Genomic DNA, 15,253 nt, shown 5'->3' on the forward strand with positions numbered 1-15,253 from the left:
TGCCAATGTCAGAGCGCCCCCAATGGACAAATATATAATTGCATTAAAATGGCTCCTAAATAGATAATACACATATATATTATTACAGTGATATTTAACCAAAGACTCGCGCTTTGGGAGTTATTTAATCTGTTGGAAGTACCTTTTTGATACTTTTACACTTTTAAATTTCCTTTTAATGTTCGATGGTTGAAGGCGGGTGAGTAGAATAATGTCATTTTATCTCATTGTGACACTTTTAACGTATTGCGTTCATAGAACAAGCGTCTCGTTTCTCTGCCTAAATGCTCCTGGCTCTCGTGTGTTTGGGTTAACACGTGCCTCACTGAGGGGGAAGAGCCTCTGCACTATGCTCGACCGTGATTGGTCACACAGCTCATTTAGCACCGCCTCTCCACAGGCACTGGAGACTATGCTGGAGAAGCTGTTACATAGCCACTCACCATGATTGAGATACAAAATTAAAGTACATGTATTTCATGTAAGTAATGAATCCAGGATTATATACCTTTCAGATGTATCGACAATGAAATATATGCATGTTATTTAAACAAAAGTAAAACCCGTGTTTTTTTTTGTTTTTTTTTTTTTAAACAGCTGATTGCAGTTATGAAACCCCAGCAGCGGCTTCTTTTGTAACCTGTCAACTCGTCATTCATTCGTTCGTTTTGTAACGAGACTTACGGATACATTTTAGGCTACCTATCAGGGTTGTCTCTTTATGACGCAAATGATTTTGATATATTAGCCTATTATATTTACTGTGTTGAAAATGGACTTATTTGGTCAAAAGAGAATGTCTGTAGGCAAAGATATGAAGTCCGTGTCTCAGGTCCGTGAACTCCTGAGAGAGTTGATGTTGGGTCGTGAGGATCCGGACGGGTTTTTCTGTCTGTGTTTGTCTCTGCTGGGGGACACAGACACCCGAACACACTTTCTGGACGTGATCGAACCCCTTTCATCCGGACATGAACATCTACACAGTCAGCTGACTGCAATCTTTCTGGAGTACTTCTCTAAGGTAGTGTGTGTGTGTGTGTGTGTGTGTGTGTGTGTGTGTGTGTGTATGTAGCCTATGTCTGTCTGTCTGTCAAATTTATTTAATAATATACAATAAAAATGTATACAACATTGTCGCAGAGACCAGTCAAATACCTAAATAAAGCATAGATCTGGGTAGATGGCATGGCGTAAGGTAGGTGACAGGAGTGTCCTTTTTAAAGAAATGATTAATTAATTTTTGTTGCCTATGAAATTGATCAAAAGTGACAGTAAAGACTTTTCATTGTTACAAAAGCTTTCTATTTCAAATAAATGCTGTTCTTTTTAACTGTCTATTCATATTTTTTGTTTTTTTAACGTTCTAATAATAACTTTCTATCAATAAAAATCCTGAAAAAAAAGTTTCCACAAAACTATAAAGCAGCACAAAACTGTTTTCAACATTGATAATAACAAGAAATGTTTCTTGATCAGTAAATCAGCATATTAGGATGATTTCTGAAGGATCATGTGACACTGAAGACTGTGGAATAATGATGCTGAAAATTCAGCTTTGCTATCAAATTCATGAATTACAATTTAAAATATATTAACATAGATAAGTGTTATTTTCACAATATTAATATTTTTGCTGTATTTTGGATCAAATAAATGTAGCATTGGTGAGAAAGAGACTTATTTCATAAATGCATTTCAAGGGTTTTCAATACAGATTAACATATTTGTTGCATAATATGAGTTAGATGTTGTTTATATAGGCTAATGTTGAATACCTCTTTTTTTTATGTTTTCTTTTTTTTTTTTTTTTTCAGGATGAAGCAGATGAATTAGAGTTGGCCTTAACACTGTCTCTTAATGAAACCAAACACATCAAAACAGATTTTAGGCAGCAGAATTCACACCATCAGCCTCTAATGCCTCCCTGTTACAAAAGCTATGCTGACATGACTACAGTAACTTCAGGTGGTGATCAGCCAAACGTCAATGCAGCCGTAGAACCAGAGAAACAGCCTATTACAAAATGGACACTAGATACTGAAGTACATAAAACCACATGTGCCATTAAAAACATAAATAAAGACAATTATGATCTCAAAGTCACAAAGTCAAAGAGGGCACAAAGGCGTCTGCGTAAGAAGGAACTTCTGTTGAAGAACCCATCGGGACCGCGCCCTGTTCTGCTGTGGTTCAGAAGGGACCTCCGCATGTTGGATAACCCTGCTCTGATTGGCTGCCTGGAGCTTGGTGCACCAGTCATACCAGTCTTTTTGTGGAATGCAGTGGAGGAGGAGGGTCCAGGGGTTACTGTGGCATCTGGCGGGGCCTGTAAATACTGGCTGCATCAGGCACTAGTGAGTCTGAACCTCTCTCTAGAGCAGCTTGGAAGCCACTTGGTGACCCTAAAGGCAGAGCCCTCATCTTTGACAGCGCTGCAGGGGTTGATCGCTGAGACGGGGGCAGCGTCGGTTGCGGCAACGGCCCTGTATGAGCCGTGGTTAAAGGAAAGAGATGACAGCGTGTGGGAGGCACTGGAGAAACAAGGTGTTAATTGCCACATCTACCATTCCTACTGCCTTAGAGACCCCTATGCTATCACCACACGGGGCGTTGGACTACGAGGTGGGTAATGCAGTGCAGCAGCTCACCATATTGTCCCTTGTTGAGTTAATTAAGAAAATTGTTTTGTATTAAGATTTCTGAAATGTTGTTTAACCTGTTAACTGTCAGTGTCCTACAAGAAGGATGCCTGGCGCTCTTTTTTTTTATTGCCTTTCCCCCCATATTTTAGAGATCATCATAAATTACATAATTTGAAGGCTTAAACAGTCAAAATGTATTAGACAGGAAGTAAAACTAACATTGGATTCGGATGTGCCTTGATGCATCCTCCAAAGGCAGCATTTTTAAGCTTACTACACCTTCATGGCGGTGACTTTTGCAAGGGCAAGCACCACCAAAATCTTTTAAAGTGCTAATCTTAAGATTTTCTACATTTATTTGCAGGTATCGGCTCTGTCTCTCACTTTATGAACTGCTGCCAGCAGAACCCTGGCAGTGGACTGGGAGCTCCACTGGATGCCCCTGGTGCCCTGCCTGCTCCCTCAACATGGCCGCAGGGATGCCCGCTTGTTGACCTGGAGCTTGCACGCATGCCACGCAGGAAAGATGGCACAGAGGTGTGAAATATTCAAACCACCACTAACAAACACTGCTTAACTAAGGATTAGCTTAGTTCAGTTTGGACATACAGTATAAGTAGCTTTTATAAACGTGCCTTAGAAATAAACGTTACTGCTGAGCATCTTGAGACAAAACAATGACACTGATATATTTTAAGATATGACAGTGCAAGCTGCTTTCAGTTAAAACAGCTCAAACATACATTTCTGGGACTAGTCTTAAGCCTTGTCTTTGAAACTGGGGGTTCATGTTTTAGAATAAAAAATAATTTTGATGTTGAAATGTGTATCACATTTGACTTTTAATAAAATAATATTTCCTTTTGAATTATAATTTAAATTTACTATGATGAATTTGTTTTATTGTTATATAAAAACAATTGTTCGAAGCACTGAAGATAGCAATGTGCTGAAACGTTTGCTCCTGTTCATTTGTTTTTAATTCACTTCACACTTTTTGCATGATGCAATTCCTAAAATAAAAAAAATGTTTTGATAGACTCGTCTGTACTGAATCCAGTGTGCGGCCAGCCATCTTCTTACCTGTTTTATATTAGTTATATATGCATCAGAAATATCTCTCTTCATGTAACTTAAGAGGCCATTCACACATTGAAAAACACAAGACACAACCAGCAAAATGGAGGAAATCACAAGGTGTTGAGTTTAACTTATTTTAACCTGAGTGTTGCGTTTTTTAGAACACCATGCCATGCAAATGATGCAAGTCATGATCGCAACTGTCAAAGACTACCATCTAGCATGTTTACACACAATGCAAAAGTAACGCAGTGGAATGCAAAAACGTGTGAACGGCCCCTAAGATCTAATTGCTGTTATTATATGGTACTGACAGATTGACTGGGCCGTGAACATTCGGAAATCATGGGACTTCAGTGAAAAAGGAGCTCAGGCCCATCTTGAGGCCTTCCTGCGAGATGGTAAGACACATTTCCAAGGTGCATGTTTTAATGTAGTTGTATTACAAGCCCAACCATTATTTTGCACTCATCAATTGACTTCATTGTAGGTGTGTACCGTTATGAAAAGGAGTCAAGTCGAGCCGATGCCCCAAACACCAGCTCTATATCTCCATATCTGCACTTTGGGCAGCTGAGTGCACGCCGCTTATTATGGGACGCCCGTGGAGCTCGCTGTAGATCTCCCAAATTCCAACGCAAACTGGCCTGGAGGGACCTGGCGTACTGGCAGCTGTGCCTTTTCCCAGACCTGCCCTGGGAGTCCATCAGACCACCGTATAAGGCAAGATTCCCATTTATTATTCCCACTCAATGCTTGTGCTTGTATGGAAAGAGCAAAATCATGTCTAGTCAGTATTATTGCAGTTAGTGGGATTTTGGTGTCAAATCAATCATGTGACTTAAGGGGATATTTATATAGCACTTTATACTAGATTGTTTCAAAGCAGTTTTTCAGTGATGAACAGGAAAATAAAGATCAATGATGCAAACAGAATTCAATTCTGCTGTAAAGCAGCTCTAAGGCAATAGTGTCATTATTCGGCTGAAGTCAGTTCAGTGTTAATTCAGTTCAGTTTAAAAACTGCGTAAACTTCATCAATTAAGAAATGAGTTCAATTAAGCTATAAAACAGCTGAAAACAGTGATGTTATCATCCAGCTCAATTCAGTTCAAGTTTTGTTTTCATCCAATACTGTTAGTGCAGTCAACTGAATACTACTACTACTAAATATTAAGTGTCCCCAGTGCCAGAGCGGACAGTATCAAGGAACCCAAACTTCATCAGATGGAGAAATGGAGAAAAAAACCTTGGGATACTGTAGGCCCAATCAATGAACATGGTGTTATTATGATTCCAGGCTGCATCACAAGTCAGATTGTGGATTGATATCGTTCAGATTTTATTAATGCACTCTCAGGAAAAAATGGTACCCTTTAAAAAGGTTTTAATATGTACCATTCAGGTAGGCTACTAATATGTACACTTTTGATACCAGTATGTACATTTTAGGTACTAATATGCACTCTTTAGGTACAAAGGCATACATTTTGAAAGGGTACCGCCCCAGTGACAGCTTTTGTACCTTTTTTTCTGAGAGTGCAACCACCGGAAACATCCTAGAATCTTGGTGGCGACTTTTGCACTTTTGCATGGGTCTAGTAATGTGATTATCATCATAATGATTACATTTGTATACTCAAAACGTTTTACCCAATGCAGGTTTTGCGCTGGAGTTCAGACCGTGCCCATCTAAAGGCCTGGCAGCGTGGATTCACAGGGTACCCGCTGGTAGATGCAGCAATGAGACAGCTGTGGCAAACTGGCTGGATGAACAACTACATGAGACATGTGGTGGCCTCCTTCCTCATTGCTTATTTGCATTTTCCCTGGCAAGAAGGATACCGCTGGTTTCAGGTGACACATACAGAAGACACCAAATTTATTCTCATAATTCTTTTGATTTTGAGTTGACTATATAATGTTATGCTACAGCTAATCTAATACCCCTAACTATAAGTATTAAAGGGTTAGTTCACCCAAAAATGACAATTCTGTCAGTAATTACTTATCCTCATGTTGTTCCAACCCCGTAAGACTTTCGTTCATCTTCAGAACACAAATTAAGATATTTTTGATGAAATCTGAGAGCTGGGTCACTCCTTCATAGGCTGCCAGGTAATTGCACCTGCCGGCCCAGAAAAGTTAGTAAAGACATTGTTAAAATAGTCCAAGTGACTCAACCTTAAGTTTATCAAGCGACGAGAATACTTTTTGTGTGCAAAAAACCCCCAAAATAAAGACTTTATTCAACTATTCATTTTCTTCTGTGTGGGCTTCTGACGTGAGTTCACGAGATCGCCACGTCACATGCGCAAGAGACCTGAAAAGATGACGCTCACGATCATTTGATGGGAAAGTGTGAAAGGTAAGCCATTCATTTTGCGGCATTGGTAAGGCACTTTTACGTTTTCTCGTTGGTTTCTCACGATTCGGACATCCAGGAAATGCACACTTTTGAACCATTTTAAACACTACATCGAGACCCATCTGCGTCATCTTCTCAGTTCTCGCGCATGCGTTGTGGCGCTCTCGTGAACTCTCTCAGAGGCCCACACAGAAGAAAATGAATAGTTGAATAAAGTCGTTATTTTTGAGGGGTTTTGACCACAAAAAGTATTATCGTCGCTTGATAAACTTAAGGTTGAGCCACTGTAGTCACTTTGACTATTTTTACAATGTCTTTACTAACTTTTCTGGGATGGCATATCGATTACATAGAAGCCTATGGAGGAGTGAGCCAGCTCTCAGATTTCATCAAAAATATCTTAATTTGTGTTCCGAAGATGAACGAAAGTCTTACGGGGTTGAAACAACATGAGGGTGAGTAATTACTGACAGAATTTTCTTTTTTGGGTATGGAATAGTGTGTATAGTATAAATTTAATCTGGACAAACTACATTCGCCATGTTGCCCTTATAACATGACCTTTCACTGCCATTAACAAATCCTCTCCTGTGGCCTCATGGGATAGTAACGTTTCCATTGTATGCACGCTTCAGAATCCCAGGTCATCTGTGTACTTTTTGCCTACTCATTTATGAGTACTGTGAATTTGGACATACCTCTTTTATCACATAGGAAAGTATGCGATTTCGGATACAGCCGTCAACTTACCCGTCACAAATGTATTGGAGTAAAGCGTACATATATTTATTCAAAAATGTAGTCAAGTAGAGAGTACAATTTTCTAATATCTTTGATACTCAGTAAACTACAATGTAGCCAAAAACATACCAAAGTACAGTAACTAATTACATTTACTCCAGTACTTTACTCCACTGCACCTAGCAACATACTAGCAACCAGCCAGTACCCTAGAAACCAGATAGCAACACCCTGGCAACCACCTGCATCACAGTACCATTGTGCTGGCGAGTTTAGCATTCACTCATTGAGTTTCTGGTTTATTGATAGAAAATGTGCTACACTTTGAGAAATGACCTGTAATGGACCATTGAACACAGCATCTCAACACTTTTTCTCCATTTTATAGGACACGCTGCTAGATGCTGATGTTGCCATAGATGCCATGATGTGGCAGAATGGAGGAATGTGTGGACTGGATCACTGGAACTTCGTCATGCACCCTGTTGATGCAGCACTGACCTGTGACCCCTATGGCACCTATGTGCGGCAGTGGTGTCCTGAGCTGAAGGCCCTCCCTGATGACCTCATCCATAAGCCCTGGAAGTGTCCAGCGTCAATGCTGCGTAGGGAAGGTGTGTTATGCTAATCTGCTCACGTTTATCTCTAACTGAGACCTATTAAACCAGATATACTATTAATATCAAATATAAAATGGTCATTTTATAATGCTTTATTTTAAAATGACTGCATTGGAAATGAATGGAAGACTAATTTCATCTAGTGTAAACTTTTGGAACTGGCGCCAAACAAAATCTTACTGAAAGCTCATTTTTTGAGATATCAAGCTCAAATTTGGAACATAACTTGTTTAAATTTATGGCTTTCATTTTCTTGCGGTTTTAGAGTAAAACGTGTTTTTGAAAATATGTATTTCATTAAAAAAAATTGTATTTTTGTGCATTTTTCATAACAATAAATGGAAAATACCTTTTTAAAGTTCACTTTTTTTGAATAATTTTTATAACTTCAGCAATAATTTGCCAAGTGTCGTCTTTGAAAAGAGATCAAGCCTGTCCTCTAAATAATTCAAGATTTCTGACAGTTTAAGTCGGAAATTTACATTTTCAGATCTGCTCAAAAAGTGAAAAAATTATTTATAACTACTACATAAATATAATTTAGTACCATAAAATCCCCTAAAAATACAACAAAAAAAGACATTAGAGACACCAGAGACATTAGAGCAATTTTAAACCACTTAAGTGCAATAAGATGTGACAGAGAACTAAACAGAAAGCCGCCTGTCCGACAGCATGTAAATATTGAATTGCGTTCATTTTTGTGGTTTATTGAGCTTCAAACACTTGTGTCTAAATGCCAATCTTGGTGTGTATTTACATAAACACCCCTGCTAAAAAAAAATCCAGCATAAATGGTCCACCAGCACTCCCTCTTCCCATGATGCTAGTGACTAGCATAATGTCTAAATACCAGTCTTGAGCATTAAGTTGAGTCTAAAGTGAACATAAATATTTGGGGGAAATTTGGATTTTGACGCTTTAATGTAATCTAAAATCATTTGGAATGTTGGCATCATAACCTTATTTCCAGCAAAAAATTACTATATTGTGATATATATTGTTATTCTGTTTCACTCTGAAAGATGTCACATTACAAAGGTTTGCTCTCTGTTCACAGGTGTGATTTTAGGGGGTAACTACCCAGAGCGGGTTGTTACTGACCTTGAGGAGCGACGTGCACAGTCTCTACAGGATGTTGCATCAGTGCGGAGGCGTTTCAGACAGTTTATAGACCAGCGATCAGGCTGTGATCTGGTGCCTCTGCCTGCCAGGCTGGTACAGGAAGCTCTGGGCAGTATGGGGGATGTTGTGAGGCATGAAGGAAATGGGTTCCTCCTCCCAGTCATCACCCGCATGGAGTTTAAGCACCATTCGGAGGACCCAGACAGGCAGGACAACCCGTACAACGCTGTGCTAAAGGGCTACGTCAGTCGCAAACGGGATGAAACCATTGCCTTCCTCAACGAGCGAGACTTCACAGCCAGCGTGATGTGTGAGACTGCACAGCGTAGGGAGAGGTTAGAGAGGGACTGTTGTCTTCTGGAGGGTCTACCTCAGCCCACAGCCTCACGTGGCCGGGCCAGGCGTACCCCAACCAGAGACCCTTACAGCAAAGTGCCTGGGGGTGTCGCTATTCCCCACAGATAACAGAATGACATGTTTTAAGGCTGGAAAACACTAAATGACTTCTGCATAATTTTTTTTTGGATCACGATTTGCAGTCTGGATCAGTCGATTCCACTCAGTGAAAGGCAGCCAGTCTTCAGATTTTCGGGAATTGACAGATTTCACTCATATTCACGCAGTGCAAGATGGGCACAAATTCACAGATTTTTTTTTTTAGCTTCAGACTATGATTTCATCCAGTCAGAGGATATCAAACATATTTTGAGCCAGTTTTTACACATACTGTTTTTATTAATCACGCCTAGCAATGAGGCTTGTTTTTGCCTGAGCTTGTGTTCAGAATGAAAGTCTGGTAAGAAAGTGTGATGCCAGTAACTGAATAACAAAAAAATTTCTGATCATTTATAATCTATTTTGTAATTAGATGTGCTATCATTATTGATCATGAGTTTATATAGCAAACCATTACTTTTCTAAGCTGTCCGATTTAAAGGGTTACTTCAGGATTTAGCATTAAGCTTTGTATTAGTAGAAAACCTGTAGTATTTTCGAATTACCATGCTTTCCCCCCTCATATCCCCCTGAGAGGAGAGATTTGTGTATTTTTTGTCTGGAAAAAATCCTCCGATGACGTAAAAATTGTCATTTTGCGTCATCGGAGGATTTTCTGTCCAGAGGGTAAAGACTACAGCCAGTAGATGGCGTTGTTCCGCATGTTTACAACCCGCCCATACAGGGTGGGATCTCACTCACAGAATGTACACAGTATCAGCCGTCTTTCTTTGGAAGCTAAGCTAGCAGGCTCTTGTTCTGTGGAGAAAGCTGAATAATAGGAGAAAGCTGAGTAAGTAGGGGTTACCATCTTCCTTTTCCCGGACTTGTCCGGCGGGCGAGACTGTTAAAAATGTCCGGGATTCGGCTTTTGCGTTCTGCGGTCGCCATTCATTGTTTACATGCACACCTCTCCTTTCAATCTAACTGAATTAATTCCGATCGGTGAATCTGACTGTAGTGTTTACATGAACGCTAAACAAGTGATCGGTTGATGTGCGTTTTACCCTTGCTAAAGGCGGGCATACACTGTGCGATTTTCGTCCGATTTTGAGCCGAATTCTGACTCGTGCGACTCTTTTTCGGGTCGGGCCGATTTTCAGCTTTGTCGTGCGTCGTTTGTCGTGCAGTGTACAGGGGGAAAAGAGAGGCGATTAACCTTTCACGACCGGCAATCGGATGGTCGGATGAATTTCAGGCATGTTAGAAATTTTGGTCGCTCCTCGTGACTATATCGCACAGTTGAAGCAGAGCTACGAACCGATTGCCCTAAACTCAGTGTTTTTTCCCTCACTGCGCCTGCGCGAAAACAATTTCATCTGCAGCAAAAAAAAAAAAAAAAAAAACCTAACCCTAACCAGAGAATGTCTAATATGGCGAGAAGTTTCACTCTCACTACACTTCCGGCTTCTGAACTGGTTGCAGTTCCACTCTGATTCCATATGAGGGCGCTCACAGGACGAGTGCAGAATGAATGGAGGTCAATGGAGTTATACCCCTAAAAATCCACTTTTCTCAGGATATAATTTTTTGTCTAGTAATTTGAATATTGTATTCGAAAGGAGATGCAAAGAAATTACACATTGCTGGGTGTTAGATTTTTTAGAGTTACTTATTTGCTTTAAAAAGTCTTTCAAAATGTCAATGACGTCAGAATGCTGACGTCATTAGCAGAATGCTAGCGTGTTATGGGCAACAACAACTCAACCTGTGAGAAATCAAAAGGACATAAGTACTCGTTCATTCAACTTTCGACCTAAAACCCATGTTGAACTTGCAAAATCTACAATCAGATCTGAGATTTCTCAACGGCAATCGGGTGAAAGAGACAAATTTAGCCGTCTAGCCCCATTGACTCCCATTCATTCTGCACTCATGGCGAGCGCCCCCAGTGGAACTCTGGTGGTACTACAACCAAAATTCGTTACAATAGGGCTTAATAGGGAGTGGGCAGGCTCTCCGTAGACGGGCTCTGCCCTAACCCTAACGAAAAAAGGGAGATCTTTAAGTTCTGTAGTTCAAAGCTATTACTGTTGCTTACCTCCAGTTCGTGTTGCAAAATGGATTAACCTTTACCCACTTCTTCCAAGCCACCTGCGATGTAGCCTACACTTTGCCTCTTTTATTATTAAAAAAATGTTTGGAAATAAAGCTGTTTTTAATTTTCATTGATGAATTATTGCAGTGTTCGGACATATTATAGACTGTTAATAATTAATTATATGTATAATTCATTGTAATCGACCTAAATGTTTTAGACAATTTTTAATGAGGAGAAGTAAAGCTTCTATGTAGGCTAATATTTTATTATCCTCACAGCGCGTTAGTTATGCGGTGATGCGCTATGAAATTGTTGCGTGGCTATGTAATTATAATAGCCTATCAGTTTAATAATAAAAGTAGCCTTCCCTAATAATAATAATAATAATACAAGCCTACTAATAATTTAATATATAAATTGGAAATGCTAAATCTTCTTGATATTGATAGCTGATCGATGCTTGTTTTGACAATATCTCTGAATAGGCTACATGATATCGTCCATAGGCGCAACCCGGCACGAGGATTTATCGCGCTGATTCGCGCATATTTCACACGTATAGTGTGAGCAGTCAAGTCGCAGCTCGACGTTCGGACCGTACAGTGTGAGCACATAAATCCTGAGCTTTGGCTTTACATCGCATGCGATCTACTCGTTCAGTGTGAGTAGGTTCCTTGCTGAAATCGCACAGACATCGCACAGTGTATGCTCGCCTTAAGAAAATTTCCGCTACTCCGTGAGAGATGCGAGACCCGGCGCGTCTCAGTAATGACGCCACCGGCCTCGCGCCGTTCTCCCGCGGCCGTCAGCCTCGTCCTGCTCGCCACAGTAAACATGATGAATGGCGACTGTAGAACGCAAAAGCCGAATCCCGGACATTTTGGGTCTCTAAATCCCTGGCAAACTCATCACTTACTTAGGCTAGCCTTGTTGTTTTCAACTGTGCTCTCTAACCGGTAGGCGTGGCCTCCTAAGGCAGCGAAGCAAGTGCATTCTGGGAGTTGTTGTCTTTCATCCACATAAGCCAAAAATACATTTTCTGGCTTTTCTCAGTCTAGAAAGCTCCAAATTCAAAAATTTCTCCACATTTCTTCTACTTAAATGACCTATTTTAAATACACATTCATCTTCCCAGAGGTGAAGTATCGATTTAAGGTTTTCACCTGGTGGTTGCAAAAAATAAAAGGTCCTATTCATTCATTGCACTGAAGGAGGGATCTGATATTTAGAAATCAGAACAACAGATACCTTTGATATTTTTACATGAAACTATATTAGGAAGTAAATATTGTGCATTTTGTTTGCATGTTCACTATGCAACGAGCAAATTTCTTGGCTTGTTAGCACATCCATTATGGTGTTAAACTGTTCTATATTTAACATATTTATGACTTTTTTTTTTCTTTAAATGTACATTGGGTTCTATATTTCATACATTAGATCTGAGAAGCACGTTTGACACCAAAAGCAACATTTCTAATGCAATAAAACCATTTAAATCCAGTAAGAGTTTTAAATAGTTGTTTAATGATGTTAATCACTTCCACTCAATTGAGTCCTCAAAACCAACAGATTTCAAAACTGTCCTCAAATTGGATTTTAAGTGTTATTCATACTCCCACATTTTATTTGTAGCTTATTCCAAGCAATGACAAACTTTCACAGGAACAGTGTGACATCTACAAAAGAGATGAAACTGTTACATAAGCTGTGGATATTTGATCTTCAAATCTCCGTGGCTAGAAAACGAACAGTAACAGGCTCAATCAAACCAGGTCTGCTTGTTGTTTTCCAAGCGAAGTGCATAATGTTGTGACCATGTCCATTGGTTGGGTGTGGGTTGAATGGAGAATATATAGTTTAGAAGAATATCTCAACTAAATCAACTACAAACAAAATGCATTTAATGAAGAAGTAAACATTCCTTAATTGATTCTTTTTAAATTCTCCCCCATATGCAACATGCCAGCAGAACGATCTAGTCCTCTATAGATTTGATGTATCTCTCATAAGCAGCTTCATCCATCAGTCCATTTAATTCCTCAGGAACAGATACGGTCATCTTCATCAGCCAGCCTGCGAACAAAATACACACTTAATGATGACAGAATTTATATTTTTGAGAGATATTCTTTAAACCTTGTCACAAGTAGTTAAAAGATTTCAGGCTGGTTTGCGTCAAAACAAGTTTGGGGGAATGTCTCACCATCTTTATAGCATGACTTGTTGACCAGTCCAGGGTTGTCCGCCAGGGCATCATTGACATCCGTCACTTCCCCCGTTAGAGGAGAGTACAACTCACTCGCTGCTTTAACACTCTCTAGAGTACCGAATTCATCTACAATACAGATTATCAGAACATTCACAATTGATCATATCATCTGCTTAACTAACTACAACAATTAACTCATACTGAGAATGTACTCTCTTATGCTTACATAAATATAGTGTTACCTGACTGTGATAAATTTACACCAACTTCAGGGAGCCCACAGTAGACAACGTCCCCCAGAGCCTCCTGGGAACAGTGAATTATAAACATGAAAATACAGCCTATATAGTTTATATACCTCTTTCTATATAAAAATGAAGCATTAATAACTCGCCTAACCTGAGCAAAATTACTTATGCCCACTGTTGCCACACCACTGTCCACGCGAACCCACTCGTGTTTGTCTGTGAACTTTAGTGCTGCATAACACAGAGAAAACAGATTTGTTTGGGTCTCAGACGAATCACGTAAAACAATCAAGATTTATAAATGCACATAAAGATGCATTAAACTGCAATGCAAGGCAATTAAATTATAACTGGGTTGATCGCTGCCGTAGTGAAGCAATTTAAATGATTGCAAGATCAGTGCCTATTACAGATAAACAGACAGACTCTAGCGTATCTGGCATTTGAAGGTACTCAATATCACTTGTTGTCAATATCAATGTGATCACAAACTTTCACGCGTGGCGCTTGTAAACTTTCACAAGTGTGGATACCTGCGCAAAATGGAGCGGTTGTGTTCAGGAACCTTTTATAGCATGTCCTTGCCAGTAGTCTAGCTGGAGCCAGAGAAGTTCTGTTTGAGAGTCGAGGTAGAGAGGAGGTCAAACTAACAGAAGCACATCGTAATATTGTGGACATCGCCATTGTTCCCTGTACGCAAATAACAATGGACGCCGGCGCGCCTCGATGATGTCATTATTCGAATGGACTATGCGCGCCAAAGTGCTTTGAGGTGTGTGTTCGGTTTTCGTTTGGAGGGTAAAAATGTAGCCTATCTAGTGTAAAATTTGTATTCTGTTTGGATCTATAACCGGATACTTGACAGTTAACATGGACATGAACATTTTAGATATTAACATCAAGATTTTGCGTTAAATGATGTACGTTTATATGATGATCTAGATGTAACTGATCACTATTTAATCAAATTATGCTGTTGTAAAATTCACTTCAATAGTTCTGTGGTGTGACAAATTACACTTTTAGTACAAATAGGCCTAATATCTAATGAGATCATAAAACTATAATAATAAAAATCATAATAGGCTATATATTTATTATTTTAAAAATGGGCTATATGCCTATTTTTATAGAGGGAATAACGTTAATAGAGTGAAAATATAATTGATCAGGAATGATGGATTAAATCAGTCCATAAGCAGAAGGAATACCAAAAAAGAAATTGATCAATTTAGTACAAACTATAAAAGTTAATTTGTGTGCAATATTTGACCAGCACATTGAAAAAGACATAGAAGTAACCACAGCAACAGTAACTTAAACACTTTCGACTGGGACCCGAGTAAAAAAAACAAAACAAAAAAACAATAGTGCTGTCATTACATTGATTTGTTAGATATTAACGTTACATGGCCTATCCAAAAGAGGTTTTGTTTATAAACTCTTAAAGAGACATAGCAGATTTCCCCCGAAAATTATACTTACAGAAAAGATCTTAAAATGTCGACCCCTTGATAGTTATTAATTAATTCTTACCCAAATTTGAATAACAAAAACTAGATTATTAGAGGTTAGCACAGACGCTCGCGAACAGAAGTCGCGTTCACCTCAGGAGGAAACGCAATATAATATGCAACAGCTCGAGCTCTTTCCTTTTAGGATCTGTAACGGACGGGTACAC

The 15,253-nt window shown here is 39.4% G+C and overlaps 2 protein-coding genes across 3 annotated transcripts; one reads left to right on the forward strand and one right to left on the reverse strand.

The window, feature by feature from the left end:
* The first annotated feature begins 396 nt into the window (after window positions 1-396).
* Window positions 397-12,616, forward strand: LOC308695106 (deoxyribodipyrimidine photo-lyase). 2 transcript variants are annotated; one of them, XM_081373078.1, is made up of 10 exons: window positions 397-481; window positions 598-1,021; window positions 1,815-2,622; window positions 3,007-3,179; window positions 4,039-4,123; window positions 4,213-4,445; window positions 5,385-5,579; window positions 7,220-7,445; window positions 8,512-9,514; window positions 12,268-12,616. In XM_081373078.1, the coding sequence occupies exons 2-9, from the start codon at window positions 773-775 to the stop codon at window positions 9,039-9,041; spliced, it is 2,499 nt and encodes an 832-aa protein (XP_081229204.1). In that variant the 5' UTR covers window positions 397-481; window positions 598-772; the 3' UTR covers window positions 9,042-9,514; window positions 12,268-12,616. The 2 variants fall into 2 exon arrangements, with proteins under 2 accessions (XP_081229204.1, XP_081229205.1); XM_081373079.1 differs by having other exon boundaries at window positions 397-1,021.
* Window positions 12,617-12,619: 3 nt separating this feature from the next.
* On the reverse strand, window positions 12,620-14,394 carry gcsha (glycine cleavage system protein H (aminomethyl carrier), a). Its single transcript, XM_081373081.1, has 5 exons — window positions 14,106-14,394; window positions 13,724-13,803; window positions 13,567-13,630; window positions 13,319-13,450; window positions 12,620-13,188 (listed from the first exon to the last, which is right to left on the reverse strand). The coding sequence occupies exons 1-5, from the start codon at window positions 14,254-14,256 to the stop codon at window positions 13,091-13,093; spliced, it is 525 nt and encodes a 174-aa protein (XP_081229207.1). The 5' UTR covers window positions 14,257-14,394; the 3' UTR covers window positions 12,620-13,090.
* Between the last annotated feature and the right edge of the window lie 859 nt (window positions 14,395-15,253).

Source organism: Scardinius erythrophthalmus (genome assembly GCF_964197995.2).
Source record: "Scardinius erythrophthalmus genome assembly, chromosome: 8".
Lineage (NCBI taxonomy): Eukaryota > Metazoa > Chordata > Actinopteri > Cypriniformes > Leuciscidae > Scardinius > Scardinius erythrophthalmus.